Raw genomic sequence first — 24,300 nt, forward strand, 5'->3', positions numbered from 1 at the left:
AAAATCCTGTGGTCAATAGTATGAACATCAATTTACGCGATTGTGGTACGATGACAAACATGTTACTGAAGGTCAATTCTAACCCAGATCTTTATGGGTTACTCTAACAGGACCCACAACATCCTGCTCATCAAGGATGCTTAGGTATCAGATTGCTACATGACATGGTCATCTTCAGTTTATTCAGCTGCCTGGTCCTTTTGTGACATTTTCCAGATGATAATGCAGCAGACACAGTTTTGTAGCATAAATGGTTTTATTAAATTCAGAAGAAAACATTTCAAGATAAAATCTCATATAGCATTTTGCAACACTGACATAACATTGACAAAGCAGCTGAAGGCACATACATGAAGCAGCGTGGCACAGCAATCACTCACAGCTTGTACCTGCCTCCCTATCTTCTACACCCAGGTACAGTCACCAGTGAGAGCTTGTACTATTGTTCAATACACGACTCTTCAAACCTAGGCAGAGACGTGTGTTGCAGTCAGTACCTTGTTCCCTACACAGCCACGTCTGGTGAAGGAGAAAGGAGTCACACCAGGATATGAGTTAATGTAGAATGGAGTTTCATGACACATGTGGGAGATGGGAAAGTAAAAGAAAAGGACTCCATCCTACCCTTCTGAAAAACAACCCAAAGCATTATCATTCATACCAAATCCTTTACCTACTCTCCAGCCACTGTCTATTTCACGTAATAGTGACCATCTTCCTCATCACCACCCATCCATCCAATCCCATGTCCCCTAGTGACTGATCACCCTCCCATCCAACACCATCACCTATCCAATCCCATGTCCCCTAGTGACTAATCATCCTCCCAGCAAACACCATCACCTATCAAATCCTGTGTCCCCTAGTGACTGATCACCCTCCTAGCCAACAGCATCACCTATCCAATCCCATGACCCTAGTGACTACCCCTCCTAACTGTTTACAAGCGAACTGCATGGCACATCACCCAACAGTGAAGCAAGGACAATTTATTCTGTATATGTAAAAGAATCCACTAACTTCTTGATATTGTTTATCAGATTCTCAAAATGTAAATTGCGTACATGGAAACACCAACAAATTAATATACATAAAGCTCAATCATATTGAAGCCATCACAAGACATACATAAATATAAAACATGAAGTCACATAAACATCAGGCACTCAGTTGGCATCATAATGAGTGATGAACTTTCCTAAAATAGTTCTATGGACTTTGAGCATGTGTAGATGAAACGTCAAACTGACAGACTGGAGTCTACATTCTACGAATCATTACACAAACTCCATGTCACTTGTCAGTTAACACAAAAATTCACTTTTGTGAATTGCAGTTTCTATAAAATAGTTGTATAATCATGATTCTTTCACAATTATGAGGATTTTTTTTCACTCGATTATGCAGTTACTCTTGACAACCATGTTTTACCGGTACTTCTGGACAACCAGGAATATTCATAATGATTTGTGGCAATGTTAGGCATAACATCTTTCTTTCAACCAATTTCACACAAATTTAAGCTGGTCGCATGCATGTTTACTCATGCGTAGCGTCTATTCCTGTGTCAACAAGCACAATCTTATATTGTGTTTAGCTAGGACGCAACTAAGGATCAAACCAGTGTCTTTCTACTCCATGCAGATGACCACCAGAACAGTGTTTGTGCTTTGTTGTAACCAGTCATGGTTTGACTGTAAGCTAAATACAGCAATGCATGGCTGTCATATGCTCTAACTTGTGATACAGGAACGTCATGTAAACATGCCTGTCAAGTAATGACGTTTTGTGATAAAAGATACTCAGATCAGACTTTTAAAAACTGACCATAAGAGTCATCTTAGTACCTCTGTATTTCTGACACAAAGATGTGATGATCATATTGGATGGTCCATTTGTCCATGGAATCTATAACTAACAAAGTATCAACAAGCTAACCAAATCTGTGTTGTATATGGAAACACTGAAGCTGATTACATCACTACATATTACTGGAACACAAACTGAACACACTATTGAATACTACTGAGACGTCATGATTCTTGAAGGACATCTGACTCAACCTTTTGTGGACACCGTCCATGATGAGGACTTGGAAAGTGAGTGAACAAAATGTTTTATGCAAGTCAGCAACACTAAAGCAATACCACTAAATTTGGGCTGGGCAAACCAAAGATTTTCAAAATGTTGTAATATTTTACATATTTGATTCTCATGTTTCATCATGTTGACTGTAAATATTTTTGTGAACATTATACAATTCTATATGCTGCTAAATGACATAATATACAATTATATAATTACATCATCCACTGTCCATATTCATGCATAACATTAAATATGATAAGGTAGATAAGAAAGCAATATTGGGTGTACAGAAAGCAAAGTGGTAATGTTTCAGTGTACTGTGTGCATGGCAATATTTCTATGTAGACATTTTCATAAGAAAGCCATGTTTGGACACTAAGTGCATATGACAACAATATCTCGATATAAAGTGTTTAAAGCTATGTGAATGTGTAGTATGCACAACAATGTTTGGATATACAGTGTACAAGATGGCAATGTATGCAAGACAAAATGTATGCAAGTATGCAGTAGTAGTCAAGACAACAATGTTTGGACATAAAATGTACAAGATTACTCTATTTGGGAGTACAATGTACAAGACAGCGATGTTTGGAAATACAATGAACATGACTACAGTGTTTGGATATACAATGTACAAGACTGCAGTGTGCAGGACAGCAACAGATAAAACAAAGAACCAAATACAGCGTATATATTTCAGTGATCACATGAGGCAAATATATGGTGATCAACTCCCTATCTCCTCAACAGATATCACTATATGATCCTCCGCACATCCCAAAGTAGCAACAGAACGCTTCATCACTACAAGACACTGGTATATAGAATTCTGCTCTGGGCACATACATAAAATGCATTTTTAAATAATATCTTTACAGGTCTTATGAAGAATTTGGAAAACAGAACAGAAATTTGGACAACTATTATTACTCTGAACAAGAACTTGACAAATTCGTTATGACCACGGTATCTGCAAACATCCTCATGCATATCATTATTGAACTTTCATTACATTCACCTTGTGATTGCATAACATATAAACGATGCAAATATTCATCCAAGCATACAATCCTATGCTGATAGTGACTTGCTGTGACAGAGTCAGGAGATGAAAACAATGTAGACTATCACAATGTGCTACAACGTTGTCACACTTCAACACACCCAATGCAGTTTTAGCATTGTTTCAACATGCAATCACATTTTTGCACTGATAAAATAGAAAATAATACTCAAGACTACATGTAGTTAAAAATATATTGTCAAAACACATGTGCAAGATACAAGTGTGTTTCGTATAATGTCACCTTGAACTGCTCCTTGGTTACAGCAGCCTAGGGTGGAGAAAAGCCAAATGTCATACTCTTACCTTGTTCCACTAAGTGATGTTAGCATTAAGGTAATCGTAATTCCCATACATTAACACAGACCTATGATCATCATAGTGCTAAGATCACTCTGTAGAATGGGTATCAGGAAGAAGCGTACAGAACAAGCGCCCCAAATGAATCTGGCTTTCAGGACTAAACCAGCAGATCCTGGCTTCCAAGGGGATAAACTTTACATATCACATTTCACTAAAGGTCTGTGATCAGTATTGAACAAATCTGGTATACAATCGGTGATATGTTGACAAAATTGTGAAGAATCATAAACATCAGCTACAAAAGGTAATTTTGTATGCAGGATTCACAATAAGTTGTGTAGATCACATTGCAAGCTGTTTATTGTGGAATGTGCACATATCAGAATATTACAATCATGAAATCACAGCTATGATCTTTCTGCTAAATGTCATTCACATACTGATAATATTGTCGACACAACTGATCAGTTTGCTCCAAATTAAAACATAATATTTATCAGACTATTCTCTTGACAAATCTCAAGCAACATCTACATCCTCCTGAAAATATATTTGTATTTGTGAGCCCCTTCTATACTGGACACGAATACAAGCAACTGATACACTGTTGCAAACATTTGGATAACTATCATGGCATATAAGAGATCATCTTACTGATGGGCAGAAATTCCCCATACTAGTGTTCATAAAATGTCTTGCTAAACATAAAGATCAGTACTGGATGGATCAAAAACACAGACATAGTAAAAAAGATCACCACATAAAGAATAGTAAACATAGATATAGTAAATAAGACAAGCATAAAATGAAGAGTTAACATAGTAAACAAGATCAGTACATAATGAATAGACACAGACACAGTAAACAAGATCAGTACATAATGAATAGACACAGACACAGTAAACAAGATCAGTACATAATGAATAGACACAGACACAGTAAACAAGATCAGTACTGGATGGAAAGTGGACATGGACAGAATAAACGAACTATCACAATAAACAAGTAAAGTGAATGACATCTTAGATAACCCAGTATGTTATGTCTCCTGTCGAATGCTGTGAATATTTTGGGCTCATTCACTGCCATACTAAGCCTTCCAGTCAGTGAGCGCAATGAGTTTAGTTTTAAGCCACTTTTAGCAATATTTCGTCAGGAATGGGCTTCACACATTGTACCCATGTTAGAATGAAACTCGGATATTCAGCATGACAAGTGAATACTTTAATCACTTGGATTCCCCACTACCAGTCAAGTTACTCTCAAGGGATCTGTGAAGATCTGCAGAAGAACCAGTCTTCAACTATCACAATAGGCCACAAGTAACGTTTGGTGGTCAGTTTTGCTGTCTCAGTTAATGTGTCATTGTGTCCAAACTGTGCAGACCCATGTTCATGATGTCAACCAATGGGTTGTCTGGTTGATTATTTACAGAATGAAGTCATGTGACTAAAATATTGATGAGAGTTGTCTTAAACAAGCAACAATCCATCAAGACTGGATTCGGTGATGGGAGAAAGGTACAGTTGCCACTTCCAAAAGAAATTAATAGTGAATGGGTCCAAGAACTGATCACAGTAGACACAACAGAGATATCAATACTGAATAACCAAGGCTGACTATAATGTACACGCTAGAATATACACACACACAAAGTAATCCAGCTACAATGGACATAAGTCATGGATAAGCCATCAAGGATTTCACAAATGCAGTTAAACATTTACATAAATGTTGAGTTGAGACTACTCATAAAGGGTGAGCTAGGAGAGAAAGACTGAAGTTATGCACTTTTTTAGACTTATTTCACCAAACCAGCGCTTGTAAATCCCAACACATCCACAGGCCCTCGTGAGAGGATTAAAGATTTTTCTTGAAAAACACAAAAAGTTTGAGATGACCCCGACCTGAAATGCTTCACAGTACAATATATCTAGACGAGGTCAAACACTTCAGCGTACCCCATCCACCTGCTTTGCTGATCACTACGCTACCATCACATAAAATGGATTAAAACTTCATCTAAACATAATCATGGGTGATTGGCCTATCGATCACCACTCAGGACACCCACCAGTTCTTCAATGCTATTCTTACAAGTCGACTGAAAGCCGATTTTGACCCTCAACTAAATGATCTTGACATAAATGGCAGATGATAGCGAGGATGATAAGGCTGCATAAAGGGGTGTGATCAAAGTAAGACCTCACATTGGGCAATGCAATATACTGCCATACATATTGCAATATGCGAACACTTTTCACAATACCAAACCCTAGTGCTCGACAGCATTTTGGACTGACTGTATCAGGTACAGCATGTCAGTTTGATGTTGGATTAAGGTAAGGTGATTATGTGTGATTATGTAAACCGTGAAAGACTAACGACCATAATGAGAGTGAATTTAGGATTTAATTCCCTCGATGAAGTAGTAACATTTTCACTTCATGTAAACATGCCATTTACATAAAAATGTACAAGCTAACGATGAACAGCTCAGATTATTGAACACACTTACACTGTCATGACAAATGACCTTTCCTTCTTGAACAGTCTCAGATCTAATGATTTTAGACAGTTATTTCATATTTAAATTAAATACCTAAAATGCCTTAATCTAGACTTGTCATGTGCACTGGGTATCAAAATACCACGCTACCACATGAATACTCCCAAGCCTAGAAAAGGAACTTGTGACCAGAAATTATTCAGGACATATGAAATAGTAACAGCCTTTACACTCTCTATTCTTAACATATCTACTCGTTCTTGACATCTTAAATACAGTAATAGGAAAGAACTTGGGGGCTCCTCAATGTTTCTAGAACCCTATATGTCACACAAAAATCTCTAAAAAAAATGATGAAGAATTGCCTCCATCTCTTGTCAGTACAGGATGCAAGATAATAATTAGAAAGGAAGACACGGAACACAGATATGATATCAGGTTAAACTATGAGACACTAGACACACGGTGCAACCGATTATGCAAGTAATGACAAACAGGTGCTTGCCCAAACACAGCCTAGCTAATATTTGTGTTGTCAGAGACTGGCCAATAAAACCAAGCACTGTTACATTCCAAAAACTAGCGCAGAAGCTAGCATCTCTTCAATGAAAAGTATAGGGACAGTTCAAAATTCATAGTTCAGGAGGGGGAATGATGAAAATGATTTTTAAAGATAAGCATGTACAAAGTACAATGTGAATGACTGGCCCCCACCAAATTTATGCACAAAGTACCTGAACCCCTGCATGTCATGTAAAAAAATCAATGCCATCCCCCTCCTCTCCCCTTTCTCACAATATTTAAGCATAATTTCTTCATATATTTGCGTACAAAACTGATGACCCCCTTAGTACATGGGTATAAAATTAATGACCTGCCTAACTAACTACAACAAAATGGGTGTTTGCTCTTAAAATCATCACCACCCCTAAATTATGAACAATCCCTTAGCTTGTTCAGGAGAAAGTCTAGGACCCTGACACCCGACTAGAAGACATCTGTCGCTAAACTTGCATACCTCAGTCACACTGAAGCATAGCGTCCCTTTCACATTAAGACCCATCACACTGGCACTTGAGCCAAGCACCACTTAACAAGTTTAGGATCGCTTAAATATGACAGCTAGGAACTAGACACTTTGTCTGGGCCCATCATGTCATCCTAATTCCTCTATTAACACTACAGCCTGTGATCTCTTTAACAGTGTTACACATCTCTCTAGCATCAATGCCAAGCTTCCTAACACAAGTGTCACAACCTCCTGGTACATCTGTAAACAGAAGAGCTCAGCATCACTTTCACATTAGAGGCTTGTAGTGCTGTCTCCTGACGGCCTTGCTTCCCTTTGACACTAAAGTATGAGGTTACAGTTCCACATTACTTTCAGCAACATTCCAGCAATATCACATCTGGGAACACCAGAAACGGCTTCATACATGTGGGCAATATGGGCAACCAAACCTGGGTCTTCGGCGTGACAAGCGAACACTTTAACCACTAGGCTACAACCTTTAATGATACAGGCCAAGCATAACACTACAGCTGTGTGTCTCCTTTGGTCTACTGTTGTGAACCACTGAAGACCTGGGTTAGAATTGATTTATAGCAACCCATGCTTGTCCTAGGACGCGATTGACAGGTTTGGGTGGTCAGTCTCACAGACTTGCTCGACATGTAATGATATTCCAATTGCGTAGATTGATGCTCATGATACTGATCACTTGATTGTCTGGTACAGATTCTATTATTTACAGACACCAACATATAGCTGGAATACAGCTGAGTTAGGCATTAAATACATAAAACCACCCAATCAAACAGCTAGAGTTGTGAACCTCTTTAAAACTCGATCTGCGCACTTCTGCTAAGACAAAATGGAATAAGTTTCTAGATGAGTTACCATGGTAACATTAAAATAGGAATGTCTCAGCTGTGATAAGCTAACCATGTCAACTAAAAATGCAATTAATGATCACAACTTATTAAATGTTGACATAAAAATCAAAGCCTACATAAAAATCACTTGACATTTCATGAAAATATCTTGTAAGGTCTCTTCCTCATAGGTCTGAAACATAACAAAACATACGGGTAGATACATCATCTAAAAAAACACAGATTTCTAACTAAGCAAACTTAAAATCTCTCAAAACAAACACATAAATGATCTAACATTTTCAGAAAAAACACACAGCATGAACAAGACATAAATTTGCAATCAGATTTTGTTCTCTTTCAGGGCAATATATTACTTCAACATTTCCACTAAAATATAAAATATCCAAACACATTTTATGAACGAAAGTTGTCCAATCTTATGTTGTTTATATGCTTACACAAACTGACAATTTTGTATCTATATATCTTCACGTAGCTGAGAATAGCTGGACACGCTCTTCCCACTGGACTTTCCACGATGTTTTTCATAAAATTCTAAATCTTGAACATCAGCGGGGTTGTGCTGTTGGTATTCATGTCCAGGTACGGCACTGAAGTTGACGCCATCATGATCTTCTTTCAGCTCCACTGTCCAGAATGGTTTCCTTGGTGGGAAGATCTTCCAGCGGCGGTACACTGCAAACCCTACAACTGCACACAGGGCCAGGATGACAGCAATGCAGATCGCAGCAATCAGACCTTTAGATGGACCTGCCTCTTTGGCACCTGCTGATTCATCTAAAATATTCAAAAATAATTATAAAAATAAAACATCCTGACAGTTCATTTTCACGTTCACATATCATAAATGAATCTTCCAACGTTTTGTCCAAAATTTACTTTAAGTATTATTTAGCTAAAAGCTACTTTGCACACTTTGATACATTACAATTTCTATTAGCTTCAGTACACTGATAATTTGGGGTTGAGTTTTATATCTACCAAGGGCATAAATTCATGTGTGTAGCTCAAAATAATTAAAATGAAAAAAATACATATTAAAATGGAAATAATATTTCATGTTAATCCTGTGATCAGTAAAATGTGTTATACATATTTTTTATAAGGCACAAACAAATATTATGTGCATTTGTAAGCCAGGTTGTATATAAATTTGCCTTGCTAGTAAGCCCTAAGTTCATCCCTCCAATGACAACCACCTAAAGTGCTACTCACGGTACAGAATGCAGTGTCTGTCCTGTGTTTTGTTCCTGACGAAGCCCGGGAGGCATTTCTCACAGTTAAAGCCAGTGGTGTTGTAGGCACAGTGGGTGCATGCACCTGAGGAGGATATCACAAGCAGTTGATCAGTTGGGTATTAATGGCTCTTTAAGCAAAATTCAAAGAAGGTGGACATTTTGGTGAGTGATTTAGTTTAGTTTTATGCCACACTCAGCAATATTCCAGCTATATGGAAGTGGTCTGTAAAAAAGCGAGACTGGACCAGACAAGTAAGTGATCAACAGCACAAACATCGATCTGTGCAAATGGAAACAAAATCAGCAAGCCTGACCAACCGATCCTATTAGTCACTTCTTACAATAAGCATAGTAGCCTTTCATGGTAAGCATGGGTTGTTGAAGGCCTATTCTACCCCAGACCTTCACAGGTTGAACATTCTGATACCACACATAAGCATAGTTATGTCAGTGATAGGCCAAGTGTCATAACTGGGAAGAATCAGGCCACAGAATTATGGAAACAGCAGATCCTGACACTGCTATGGGAAGAAACCAAGATTTAGAGAGTAAGTATGGTTTCATGCCACTTTTATCAATATTCCAGCAATATCACTGCAGGGCACACTGGAAATGCGCTTCACACATTGCAACCATGTGGGAATCGAACCCAGGCCTTCAACAATGACGAGCTTAAGCATTTAAGCATTGGGCTACCCCATCACCCCCTAAGCTACTTGAAGCAGAGGACACAGACACATCGCTGGTAAAAGAACTGGTAACATCATCTGTTAACATGGGAGTGAGGTCTGTTATATGCCATGATCAGCAATAAGAATGTTAGTATTACGTTTTGTCGACCATAACACCTCTCCATTACCAGCTGATTACATGTTTGTAATAAGTCAGTAAGTATTCACTGATTGGGGTAAAACGCCGGTTTCAGTAAAATGGCGGCAACAGTCTGTACATAACTGAGTCTGGACCAGACAATCCAGTGGTCAACAGCATGAGCATCGACCTATGCAACTGGGATACAATGACAGCAAGTCTGACCATCTGATCCTGTCAGTCGTCGCCTCTTACAACAAACATGGGTTGCTGACGCTGATCCCATGGATCTATAATACAGACGGAGGCAATTAATACATGTATTTTACATGTTACAAATACTTTTCAGCAAGCTGGCGAATGTCTCATATGTGATATTTACATGAATCACAACCCTGTGTACATTTAGGACACCCTTAGTTGAGTCTATATATGCTTTTCAGTACATTTAAACAAGCCACAATCCTGTGTACATCTATATGCACATAAACACTATGTATATGCATTATTCTTATAAAATGGATGGAAATGTAGCCAAAAAGTGGAAACGAAAAAAACAAAACAAAACTAAAACAAAAAAAACCTAATACATGTATTGGTACATATATCTCCTAAAGAATGGGCATGTGTGTATGCATTGATCAATACACCTACCATGTACAGGCATGTATGGAATATGTAAATTGTAAGTGTAATGGACTTTACACATGGAAAGTATGGGTATGTACGTGGTGTATTGGTCAACAGACTGTGAAAATCCTGGCATACAGAAAGGAAAGACAAGTCTAGGAATGTGCACTGTACCTGTGTATGGGTCGCAGACTCTGTGGGCTGCAGGGTCATTGTTGCCATTGCAGTGACATGGAACACATTGCCCATGGTAGCGGTAGTAGCCGTTGATGCAAGACTGACAGAGATGTCCTGTGTAGTGGGGTTTACAAGCATTGCACACCAGGTAACCTTCACCTGAAACACACATTACATACCAGGTTACCATCCCCTGAAACACACCAGGTAACCTTCACCTGAAACACACATTACATACCAGGTTACCATCACCTGAAACACACAAGGTAACCTTCACCAGAAATACACACTACACACCAGGTTACCAACATCTGAAACACACCAGATAACCCTCACCTGAAACACACATTACACACCAGGTTACAATCACCTGAAACACACCAGATAACGTTCACCTGAAACACATATTACACACCAGGTTACAATCACCTGAAACACACACACCTGGTTACCTTCACCTGAACACATGTCACACTCTGGTTACCTTCACCCGAAAAACACATTACACATTCGGTTACCTTCACCTGAACACACATCACACACCTGGTTACCCTACACAAGGTTACCATCATCTGAAACACACATTACACACTGGGTAACCTTCACCTTAAACACATTACACACCAGGTTACCTTCAAAATGAAAACACACATTACACAGCAGGTAACCTTATACTGAAACATACATTACAGACTTGGTAACCTTCACCTGAAAGACACATTGCACGCCGGGTAACCATGGTTATTATTCCTGCAACCCTTACGGTAGTAGCATGTTGGACTGTTGGTGGCCATTGAGCTGCAAGGGCACCTGTTGCAGGGGAAGTAAGGGGCACTACGGTAGTATCCAGGACGACATAGCTCACAGAGGTAACCAGTGTACTGTCGAGTACACTTGCACTTTCGGCCACTGGCAAAGTCACAAGAGGAATTTGGCACTGACCCCAAAAGGGAACAGCGACATTCTGAAAGATATTCAAATCTGTTTTAAAACAATATTAAATCTGTTTTTTGTCTAGCATACTTTCTTGTTGCAAAGAAATATGTGTCGGGTGAGATGCACGTGTGGATGCTTGTGTGGATAACTGTGTGAGAGCAGGTGGCAGGACCTAATTCACATGATTACATAGGACATGTGTTACAATGTGTTACTATAAGCGACAGTCCATTAACAGATAGTTTAGTAAAAATTCAAACCATGAACCACCTGCTGATATTGTACAAGATGAAATGAGTGTGTACTATTGCTCAGGATATTCAAACTGTAATGGGTACTTACTTGTGTTGGAGATGTTGGTAGGGGTTGTCTCCTCTATGGTGGAGGAGTTGAGGACATGTCCAGACGTGAAGTGTGCTGAGACAAAGATGCTATATGTGGCGCCAGTCTCCAGTTTTGTTAGGTTGTACTCTGTCTGATTTGCTGGCACATCTACCGTCTTCACCTCAGCACCTGATGACAGAAACACACATAGAGTGAAGAAAGGGACCTCAGCAGGTGTCACTGTTTGATGCAGATCATAATATTCAAGTTTACACAACCTGTAAACAACAAGACTGAAATTGAATAGTTCCATGTTTTCAGTCATGGATACCGTTAATAGTGCAGAATGACACAAAGTTAACAGCTATTTTTGGTATTTAGCCTACTATGGACTGACATTAGGTCCTCAGGTGAGTGAGTTAGTTCTACTCTGCTTTTAGCAATATTCCAGCAATATCATAAGAGAACATAAGAGATGGGCTTCACACATTGCGCCCATGTGGGGAATCGAACCCAGGTATTCGTGTGATGAGCGAATGCCTTAACCACGCGGTTACCCCAGTGCTCCATTAAGTCATCGATATCAGGACACATTGATAGTTTAAATAGTATACATCAACATGTAGTTGAAAAGCCATGTGCAAAGCCATAGTATTATTAACTGTTGTGAAAGCAAAAGATAAGAAAAATTCAATTTCCACTTTGGGAACATATCCTAAGTCTTCTGCAGACTTCGTTAGTTAAATTCCTTCACTTTGGCTCAGGCTCTCTGACTTGGTTGACACGTCATCCTATCCCAGTTGTGTGGATCGATGCTTGTAGTGTTGATCACTAGATTGACTGGTCCAAACTCGATTATTTACAGACCACTGCCATATGATATTGCTGCAATATTGCAGACAGCAGCATAAAACTAAACCCACCCTTGCAAATTCAATCAACACAAAATACAAAACAAACTCATTTTTTCTTGTTACTTCACACAAAGCAATGTATCAAGCATCTCAAAATGCCAGTATCCTGAAACATAAAATGGAGAAAACTATGCACAATGTATTGTCTACTCTACAGGTTAACAACTAAGAGACCCTTTACCCCCCAAATTAACACAAAGCGCATAAGAAGGTAGAAAAAAGAAATCTGTGACAACTAACCATCTTCTTTCTTGACGTAGCTGACAACATACTTCTCAACACAGCCTTGTTCAAATGGAACATGTATCAAGTCTGCAGGAGTGTCTGAAGAATTAGAATCAAGTTTCTTATTTACAAAATTGACAATGTTGTTGACAGTGTTCACCAAATGCTCCATTTTGTCAATGCTTTCGAAGGCTTTGTGTGACAGGCACTTTGGCTTGTACACCAGCAATTTACTCCCTGCCGCCTGATCAGTATTGGAGGAGACATTAACTGGCGTAGACACCTCAACTGTTGCAGTGCTGACATCACCAGTAGGTGGTTCTAGGGTGGCAGTAACAGTCTCATTCACTATATGGCTTGTGTTCCAGTATAAAACGTCTCTACTGTACCCTTCGGTGACATTAACGTCAACTTCATGCACTGGGTACACGGCAGGTGGATCCCATTCAATGAAAATGTTTGTACTTGATACAACCATGGCTGTCAGGTTGGCCGGGGGCTTCAACTGAACGTTGATCTGAGATTCATCTGCAACATACAGTCATAGAAAATTAGGAGGAGGAGTAGTTTTTGTAGTAGTTTTTGTAGTAGCAGTAGCAGTAGCAGTAGCAGTAGCAGTAGCAGTAGTTGTTTTGTAGTAGTAGGTGTTGTAGAGGTAGTAGTAGTAGGTGTTGTTTTTGTAGCAGCAGCAGCAGCAGCAGCAGCATGTTTTTGTAGCAGTAGTAACAGTAGTACTACTAGTAGTTTGGGCTTTTGGGCGATTCACCCAGACCTTGATTGGATTGCATTTGAATCGATTTTCAATATCGGGGCACTCAATTCGATCATTTTCCATTTAATTCTTCCTACAAGTAAAAAAAAATCACATTTCATTTAACTCTCTGAGTTGGCTTTTAGGGTGAAATCAATCATCACATGGGCAATGTCTGTTCACAACAATTCTCAGTGGATAATGAGCCTGGTGTCAATCAATCACCTTTCACCTTATTCCAGCGCTCGAAACTGCTTTAGTTGGTCCTAAAATTTAAACAGGTATTCAAATATCAAAACAAATTAGTGACAATGAAGATGGCTGTAGCAGTTGTGGCGGTGATGATGATGATGAAGATAATGATGGTAATTACAATTGAACCTGCAACTGCAAGGGCCTTGTAAAAACCTTGACCAATAAAACAGACAAAAGGTATTGTTATCATGGTTATATTTGCTTGGCATACTAAGTCTGCTGTCTCATAAAGATTACTTATCCATTGGTTTAGATGTTTATGAGGTGCGGTTTATGCAAGTTAGTGAATCACAAGTTTAAGTCACATTGACAGCACAAGAGCAGGCCACTGAATATGACAAATATGGTCACACATATTGTTTCCAAGATGACAAAACAAACAATTATCAGGTGAATTTGTAACAATTAATCATGTTCATGCTCAATTTATCAATAACACACTAATTTCCTGACTTTGTTATTTCATGCTTTTATTGTCCAGATTAGTATATACTTAATATACTTGGGTCATCTGGCACTTTTATGAGGAACCAGTCATTTCCTGATTTATTGAGGAAGGTCAACAAGAATAGAGGAAAGTCATCAAGGGGTATAACATGCCACATATAAATATGGATACATTAGAAGAGGCAACAGAGCAGCATCTTACACTTGGAACATCTGGAAGGGTGTTCACACATTGAACAGCATATGCTTATCCATATATATACTTACATCAACACCTATACATAAACAAAGAAAAATTTCTGAGCATACAGACTTAAACTTAAGAAAGTTAAAGTTATTTCTGACCAGGTACATGAGAGTAAATATAGCTTAAGCATGGTAAGCAGCTAGGAAATGTTAACTATAAATTGTATACTAGTATTTATACACTTATCCTTGGTCAGGTGGTCAGAGGCCAGTAAGATTTAATTCAACTTAGCCTACAGCATGTTTCCACACATATGGTTGTAGAAGAGGAGAGGTGCATACCCGTGAGATAAGATACACAAACAAAACATTGTTCATGCAATATTGCATGAACCAATACAGTCCAAGTAGCTGCTAGCAAGTATGATACAAAAACAATCAAAATTGATAACAATCAGAATATTGTAACAATGGAAACAAAACAAAACCATATTAAAAAGACACTCAGAAAGATGCCAAGAAGCATGGTTTTATTTTGCAACAATCACAAAGAATAAGCCTTTGGACCTGTGAATGTCCTGGGGTAGAATAAAAGGCAACTATGCTTGTCATAAGAGGCGACTAACAGGATCGGGTGGTCAGGCTCACTGACTTGGTTGACACATGTCATTGGTTCAGAATTATGCAGACCGATGCCCATGCTGTTGTTCACTGGATTGTCTGGTCCAGACGCGATTATTTACAGACCGCCGCCAAATAGCTGGAATATTGCTGAGTGTAGCGTAAAATTCAACTCTCTCACTCAATAATCCTTTACCTCCAGCAGAAAGTAAACTTAAGAATAAATTATTCAGCAGTGAGTGAGTGAGTGAGTGAATTTAGTTTTACGCCACTTGTAGCAACATTCCAGCATTATTACAGTGGTGGAACACCAGAAGCGTGTGTCACACATTGTACTCATGAAGTGATTCGAACCTAGGTCTCAGTGAAGGCTTTAACCACTCAGTCTAAGTAAACTTATCCTCAGTACTTTTCGTTACACTCCACTACTGAGTCCAAAACCTTATGGGAGGTCGCGTCAGGTAAACTTTGAGATTGACCAATCAGAACACAGCTTACCAAATCGCAAAAGTGGACATTCACATTTACCTTTTTATCTCGAAAAGGTTCGTACCCGAATGATTCCGAATGCTATTTAGCATACGCTCGCTTCCGGGTGATGCACACGGCATACGGTACAACCATGACAACAGTGAGTACACAGTTGCTGAAAATAGTGTTTTTGGCAATATTCAAGGATGTCAGCTTGTGAAAATATTAGGTAATGGTAACCATGTCAATCGAAACCCTAAAGTGTATAAACTGCAGGTCAAATAACTGTGTTATATAAGGATTTCTGTTGGTGGAGAGATCTGTGTCAGTGACCTGAATATTTTGAAAGTCCCTCCAATCCCTAAATAGTAGCCGTTGTCAGATTGGTTAAATCTATTTAACCGTCTCGCGTTTGATTGGACGGTCATTGGTCGCTCAAAGGTTACCTGACGCAACCTTCTACTAGGTTTTGTTAGACTCAGTGGTGGAGTGTAACAAAATACACTGAGTGAGTGAGTGAGTGAGTGAGTTTAGTTTTACGCCGCACTCAGCAATATTCCAGCTATATGGCGGCGGTCTGTAAATAATCGAGTCTTGACCAGACAATCCAGTGATCAACAACATGAGCATCTATCTGCGCAATTGGGAACCGATGACATGTGTCAACCAAGTCAGCGAGCCTGACCACCCGAGCCTGACCACCCGATCCCGACCACCCGATCCCGTTAGAAATACACTGAGACTAAGTTTACTTAGGCCAGGTCAGCATACTAATTCAATGATGTTACACATTAGTCACTTTATACCATCTGACTTAGCACCAATCCTGTTGACTTAAAACTGGATGATTAGAAGTATACTCTGATATTAATACATTCTATGTTGCCATTAGTATTAGCCATTAGTTAGTCTCAAAAAGATGACACTTGTTAAGCAGATCATGGCAGTTAATAAAACCGTGAAGACACAACCATACTAACCATTACCAACTATTGCTTTGTTGAATGTCATGTCTGGGAGATGGGATCTTATACATTAGGCTAGTACTTTATCTAGAAGTGAGGTGAGGTGAGGTGAGGTGAAATGGGGTTTAATGTCGCACTTAAGAATATTTAGCTAATATGGCGACATGCAATCATATTTCAACTGCTGACCATTATTATATTAACATGTTGTAAATCTTGCATATATTAAGGTTAAACAACACAACAAAACCAACCTGCCTGTAGTATTTGTAAAACACAAATTGGGATTTAGTGAAACACAAGCAAAACCATCTGTTTCCATGTTTCCCTGACTGACAATCCCAATTTGCATAGAGATGATTATGCAGTTTAATTTCAGCTTGACAGCTTGCCGTCAAATCAAGTGTATTTAATCAGGCTGAGAAATGATGACTGAGCAAAGGCCCCTAATTTTAGTACTTGCTGACTAGAAACACCCCCCATCAAGACACTCCTGACACTGACAACATGAAACTTGTCAATTTAGGAATAATCCCACACATTGTACTTATCATGCTAATTACAACACAATCTACAAACAAACTAGATATTAACTGCAAACACTCAATATGCCATAGAAATAGGCCAGCATGGCTGATGGAACAACCACCTCCCACCCCACATACTGTCACTCACAAACTATCATGAAAACTTGAGACACTGAATATGTTTTGACCTATTTCGTACTTATATTTGTACTAAGTTTACTCCCTAGGGATCAAAGCTATGCTTAATTTTCATGCTATGGAAGTTTAATATTGAAATGGCAAGGATGAAATATTTTTAATGTGCCCTTGTACTCATCATGATTCATTTATTGGAAATGACATTATCTTGAAAGTTTTCAGTTTGATTCTAATGCGCAAGTGAATTGTTCTGCACATTTCCTATCAAGCTCAGCCTGCTTCAACAAAACAAGTACTGGTATTCACTGTCATATTCAACGTCCAAAGTATCAAAGGGACATATAGAGTAGAAGGCCACCCTCCAAACCGGCATTTGTTGGGACCAGCAAAAAATGCTGGTATAGAGGGAGTGCTGGTTTGGAGAACTTTTCCTGTTTTAACCCCAGAATGGTCTTCAGTCTGCTGTTAAAATATGACTGAACAACATGTTCAAAGTCATCATATACTATTCAAAAAAAGATAACATGCAGTAAACTGTAAAGCATGGAAAAACAATCCAGTCTCTTGCAGTTTAAGACATCTTCACGAGGCGCATATCCATCAAATTGAACTTGCATCATGCATCAGTGTGGTAACTATGTAAAATTCATACTCCTTTTATCAGCCAACAACAAGCATACTACTGATGGTAATGCAATCCACTGTGTTGTAAATACGTGTTCAGCTAACCAGCCAATCAACAGCCAAGATACCGATTTTGGTTTAGAAAGTTTTAATGACTGTACAAACAGTCAACTGGGTGGTCTTCATTGTCCCGAAATACGGAATAGACTGATGACAAATAAGAAGGCATGTAAATGATGATACATTAAATAGTTTCTGTTTCCGAATTCTATTGAGATCATGCCGGATTGGAGGGATACCAGTTTAGAGGGTTTCCAGTTCCACTGTACATCCATATTGTCCTTACTTGTCAACCCTCACTTTGATGTCCTAAAAAATTCTAAATATATCACACATGCAAGCATACTTCACAGTTTTGAATTCTGTGGGAAATTCTGTGTCTTGATACCATCCACTATTTTATGAAACAAAGTTAAAAAGGTCAGATTAACCTTTCAAAATCGGCTTCAATGAAGATGTGGCCAGTTTTAATACAATATGAAATCGTGATTCACAGCTTTATTTCCTGTGTGTTTTGAAATGTGCAGATGTTACTGAGAGTACTGAATTTCAAAAACTGCATTTTAATGATCACTGATATCAGGTTTTCAGGAAATCACCAATGATAATTCTGACATGTTGTCAACAAACCCAAAATCAGTTGGGATATTTTCAGAAAAATAAACTTACACGAATGCTGAAGTGCTTTTTCTGCCATATTGGATAGTGTTTACAAAATCCCCTTTTGCAAAGGCCAATTAGATCATGTATATATGCATCATATTCAGCTGTGACAAATGCATAACAGAATTTTTCATACATTTCAGAATCAAATAACAAATAGTCTTTGTCACCAACACCAGCTGTCTAGATGAAATTTAAAAAACTGGATGTGAAAATGAACGTTGTGCTCGAAGGACTGTGCTTGTTTGAAATTGAAACAAAAGACAATCCCAATTTTCCACTACATAGCATTTTCGTAAATTCATTGCTTGCAATATGCAGAGAAGGAGTATCACAGTAAGAAATAGGAAATCAAAAATAGATAGTCAGATACAATACAATGATTGGATAATTTATCAGAAATTATTAAAGGTTTCTAGCAGCATGATCCCATGATTGACTCAAAATCACGCACAAAATTTGTTTTTAAAGACACAAACCATGTCATGTCCTAATTTGGACAAACCTTACATGCATATTCTAATAGTTCCATACAAAAAGGCTATCGTTTTGCACCTTTCACTTCATGTTTATGAACACAAATATATAATCATATGTGAAATGGGAAATAAGAACATTTTAATCACTGAGAGGAAAAAATGTTGATCTTTCATGAACAACAGTAAAATATTGTTCATAATGTTAAAAAATGTAACCAAGTTTACTCAATATTCCTGCAAAATTGGTATTGTGATGCATATTGAATTGTAACATGGAAACAGAGATTACTAGAGGAGATTTCATTACATATGACTTATATAAAACAAGTGTTCTTCTCATGGGAAGGTCACGAGTTTCATATAATGAACAGTATAGCTTATTTTTGCTATTGTTAACAGGTTTTATAAAGAGGTTGCCAAAGAACTCTGTACTGTAGAACACTTTTAGCACGACGTCACACTCTAATGACATCAGTACCTCTGCCCCCTTGGTAACCAATGCATGTCAGCTGTCATCGCCTCAAACAGCTTCAAACAGTAAACTACTCTATAGCACCCCATTTCTTGGTTTGCAGCTGCTCCCTTCAGCGAATATCACTTGAGGAAACATTGAGTTTATGTTTTTCCACGGATATAGTGCCTCAGTCCGACTGACAATTAAACAATGACATGATAACTTTTGCAGTACTCACATTTCCACAATGCATATAGGCTGTTGAATGAATGAATTCACATGTTCGTTATGAATGGAAATGTAGTGCCGTCACAAGATGAAATTGAGAGGTCATCAGTTATCCAATCAAATCATTAGAATTTCATGTTAAGTTGTTATGATATGGGTCAAGCCAATGCAACACTAGTGTGACATACAAGATTAGTATGCACCTGCCAATATGTTAACCAAGTGGGTAATAAATCATGGTATGTATTGATTCATGAAAGTTATGTATCGTGACATCTACCATCTACACCAAAACATCAAACATACTGTAAGTGAGACGTTGTATATACATAGAAGCTAGACCCACTGTTCAACTTCTAAATGCCAGTCAAAGACGAAAACTTGTTTTGGTCATAAATAGTCAAGAAATGCCAGGCAAGTGTTTTCGTTTTTTTCAATTTCATGCTATTCTTGAATATGATGTAACGTTATCATGAAGCATATACATGTAACCAACTGAATTCGTTCAAATGTAAACCCGAGTAAATATCTCCATCGACATATAATTTGGTTACAGATTTTAACACTACTAACATATTTCGTGGAAGCAGTGGCAGATGAGCCTAAGTCAAAGACCCTAATGATTAAAACATCCGATTCGCCAATATTCAAGCAGAGACAAAGTGAACGCGTTAATTAACTGACATATATGTGACTATGCTAAAATTCCGAATTTACAAAACTCGTCGACCAGTAATTCATCTTATGAAGTAAAGTGGACACAAATTTACCATCCGAAATTTTCCACAAAATCGTAAATTGGAAGGCTACACACACCTGTTCTGCTCGTGTTCACCTGGGGTTGCTCGGTGCTGACATCTCCCCGAACAGCTTGAAGACAACACAGTATCACCAAGCAATAAACTGTTGTCATTTTGTAATCACCAGATGATCAAACGTGTTCCGTATGTGACAACTTAACGATATTCTTGTGATTCATCTGCTCAATAGTTCAGCTGGTTTTCAATGGCGCACCTCGTTGTGAAAATCTAAGGGAGGTAAGTCCGATTTACAACGGGAGGTAACCATTAAAATTCCCCTAGACTTAATCAATTCCTATTTGGGGATCTTAACTATCAGGTTTTCATTTATGAAAATGACGCAGTAACTTGCAGCTGTTGACACCAAATGGACTTCACCATATTACATTCCTGCTGTTATTGGTGTTTTCGCCACTACAGTTGTGAGCGTACTCGTCAATATCTCTTTATATAGTTATTAACGGTGTGGTGCTTTGTACAAGAGACTAGAGAAGATTGGGCCACGAGTGGTCTTCATTAACCCATGCTTGTCGTAACAGGCGACTAACGGGATCGTATGGTCAAACTCGCTGACTTGTTGGCGCATGCTAAGCCTGTCGTATCCCAACTGCGTTGACCGATGCTCACACTATTGTTTGGTCAATACTTTATCACTTGGCTTAAATTAATGTTGGAGTGAATGAATACTGTTTTACGCCGCTTTAGCAATATTCCAGCTATATGAAGACAGGGGACACCGTAAGAGGGGTTCATGTAGGGAATCGAACGTAGGTCTTCGGTGTGACGAACGAACGCTTTGGCCGCAACGCCACCCCGCTGTTAAAACGTTGGAAGAGCTTCAGAAGTGGTACAGAGCATAGACGTTTACCAATGTGGTAAAACCCACACGCGTGGGTCCAGACATTGTCTGTCCACAAAGGTTACTTGTCATATCTTTCGTGACTAACTCCCAAACATGATTAGGTTGAACTGGTTCTGCAACTGTACGCTTCACCAGTTGCTGTCAAAACAGACCATCCCCTTACAGATATATGATTCAATTGAAAAAGAACAGGACCTGTTTTGCCGTGACACTTACACATTGTGCAGTTTGACACAGTGGTGACAGAACATGCAGGATAACTCTTTTTACGTAATATTACTTATGTGCGTTTTAAAGAGGCACTGCACCCAAACCAAATTAGGTCGTCAGTATAATTTTGCGATTCAGCAGACTGAGTTAGTTTTCTGCTACTTCGGACCTGTACTTTCCCACCTATTTGCGCCACGTCCGTCACATGTTATGCCAATGAGAATAGAAGAGGCTGTAGATTACCCCTGGGCCTACACATTCATACTGTATATGATTATTATATTTCTTGATTGGGAACCCGTGAAGGTCTAGGGTGGAATAGGCCTTCAGCAATCCATGCTTGCCATATGAGGTGACTGCTTGTCGTAAGAGGCGCCTAACGGGATCGGGTGGTCAGGTTCACTGACTTGGTTGACACATGTCATCGGTTCCCAATTGCGCAGATCGATGCTCATGTTGTTGATCACTGGATTATCTGGTTGAGACTCGACTGTTTACAGACCGCCGTCATATAGCTGGAATATTGCAGAATGAGGCGTAAAATAAACTCCCTCTCACTCACTCTTACTTGGGTGATTTGAGAATCAAGTATTTGATGTACTACGCCGTGTTCCTACTAAATGACGGGTTGTATTATTTATGGGTTTTATTTACAAGTCATGGGCATATCTAAAACGTCATCATATATAATGTCCCAAAGAAGACATTATGTCTTTCCATGAGTTAGTGAGTAAAATTTACGCTATTATTACAATAGCCGAAGAGTGCTACGGCGTGAGATACCATCAATCTTGAATACAACGTCGTATATTTTGCTCTGTCTTCAATATTTATAATAAATGATAAATGTGCATTTGTAATGCGCGCAATCCTGATAGATAAGCCTGCTCAAGCCGCTACAGCGGGAATGTGTAAAGATATAAAAGTCAAGAAGTGTTCACTGGATTTAAATATCACTATGATACTTGGAGAACATACGGGTCTTCAGTCTTGATTTGAAATTCTCAAAGGTTGGACACAGTTTCAATTCTGATGGAAGTGGGTTTCACAGGATAAGGGCAGTGGTGGAGAAGGATGTGGAGTCTCCTGTTTTCAGTCGATATTTAAGAACTTGGAGGAGATCGTCGTCGTTATTGAGCACACATTGCTGTACGGAGCCTGTACTAATTACAGCCTGGTTATATATGAGAAAGTGTCATTATGGCTTCGAGCACTAACTTAGTTGTATCCCCCCTTGTAAACATGTTGCGGGAAATTACCCTAGAACTGTAATCGCTAATATTCCATTATAAGGATTTCTACAAATGATATCAGTTTTACGCCGCTTTCATCAATATTAACAATATGGTATCAAGGAGGGGTACACCAGGAATGGGCTTCGCACATAGTACCCATATGGGGGAATCAGGGTCTTCGTTGTGACGAGTGGACGCTTTAACCACCAGGCTACCCCACCACCACATTCATACCAGGCGTGACTGGCCGACTGTGGATCCCCTGTGAGACAAGAACTGCGTATGAACCACCGGATTATCTATCTAATCATGTACCTCGATATTCTACGTGTTGTCTAACAACGAGAACATAATATTTTCGATGATGGAATGAGTGTGTTGTGACAACGCAACTCTAACCGGATAGTTCTGTGTCGCCTCCATGCTCCAGTTCAACGCACTCCCTGGTGACATCAACACGGCTCAGCGGTCTGGCGACACCGTCAGTGCGTGGTTACACAGTACAGGTGCAGCTGCATGGATGAATAATTGATGACTCCACGACAGGGAGCCCGGAGTCATGAGCCATGTCAGAAAACCAATAGAAGTGTTGACAGATGTATACATAAACCCCTCACTGGAGACTGCTGGAGACTGTTGTTGTGGGGTGTACATAAATCCCACTGCCGGAGCCTGTTGTGATGTATACATAAACCCCACTCCTGGAGACTGCTCTTCTAGTGCATACATAAACCCCTCACTGGAGGCTGTTGTTGTGATGTATAAATAAACCCCACTCCTGGAGACTGTTTTATGGTGTATACATAACCTCAACATCTGGAGATTTTTGTTGTGTATACATGAACCCTACTTCTGCAGATTGTTGTTGTATACATAAACCCCAATCCTGGAGACTTCTGTTGTGGTGTATACATAAAACCCTCTATACTGCCTACTCCCAGCGTGACTGGTAGATACATAAACCCCACACCTCTTGACTGTTGTTGTGGCGTATACATAAATCCTACACCTGGAGGCTGTTGTTATGGTGTATACATCTGAAAATATACATGGATTCTACAATCATGGTGTGTAGATCAAACTGTCCGCCTTTTCAGTGTGTTTATTTTTATTTCTGTTTATTCATTTCATTTCAGCAATATCAAGGTGGGGGCACCTGAAATGGGCTTCACACACTGTACCCACGTGAGGACCTGAACCCAGTC

General features: G+C 39.0%; 1 protein-coding gene across 1 annotated transcript; it reads right to left on the reverse strand.

Moving 5' to 3' along the window:
* Positions 1 to 237: 237 nt before the first annotated feature.
* LOC137273280 (uncharacterized) lies at positions 238 to 21,016 on the reverse strand. The gene is made up of 7 exons (XM_067805824.1): positions 20,805 to 21,016; positions 13,135 to 13,647; positions 11,999 to 12,169; positions 11,484 to 11,684; positions 10,718 to 10,879; positions 9,081 to 9,185; positions 238 to 8,642 (listed from the first exon to the last, which is right to left on the reverse strand). Exons 1-7 carry the CDS (start codon positions 20,899 to 20,901, stop codon positions 8,323 to 8,325), a joined length of 1,569 nt encoding a protein of 522 aa, XP_067661925.1. The 5' UTR covers positions 20,902 to 21,016; the 3' UTR covers positions 238 to 8,322.
* Positions 21,017 to 24,300: the final 3,284 nt, after the last annotated feature.

This window comes from Haliotis asinina, chromosome 2 (genome assembly GCF_037392515.1).
Source record: "Haliotis asinina isolate JCU_RB_2024 chromosome 2, JCU_Hal_asi_v2, whole genome shotgun sequence".
In the NCBI taxonomy this organism is placed as follows: Eukaryota; Metazoa; Mollusca; class Gastropoda; order Lepetellida; family Haliotidae; genus Haliotis; species Haliotis asinina.

Bases quoted from the DNA above. Each gene is read 5' to 3' on its own strand.
- LOC137273280 (XM_067805824.1), bottom strand. From the start codon at position 20,901: ATGACAACAGTTTATTGCTTGGTGATACTGTGTTGTCTTCAAGCTGTT. The intron at 9,186-10,717 runs GTACAGTGCACA...TATCCTCCTCAG, and splicing joins AGTCTGCGACCCATACACAG to GTGCATGCACCCACTGTGCC. The intron at 8,643-9,080 runs GTGAGTAGCACT...TGAATATTTTAG, and splicing joins CAGACACTGCATTCTGTACC to ATGAATCAGCAGGTGCCAAA.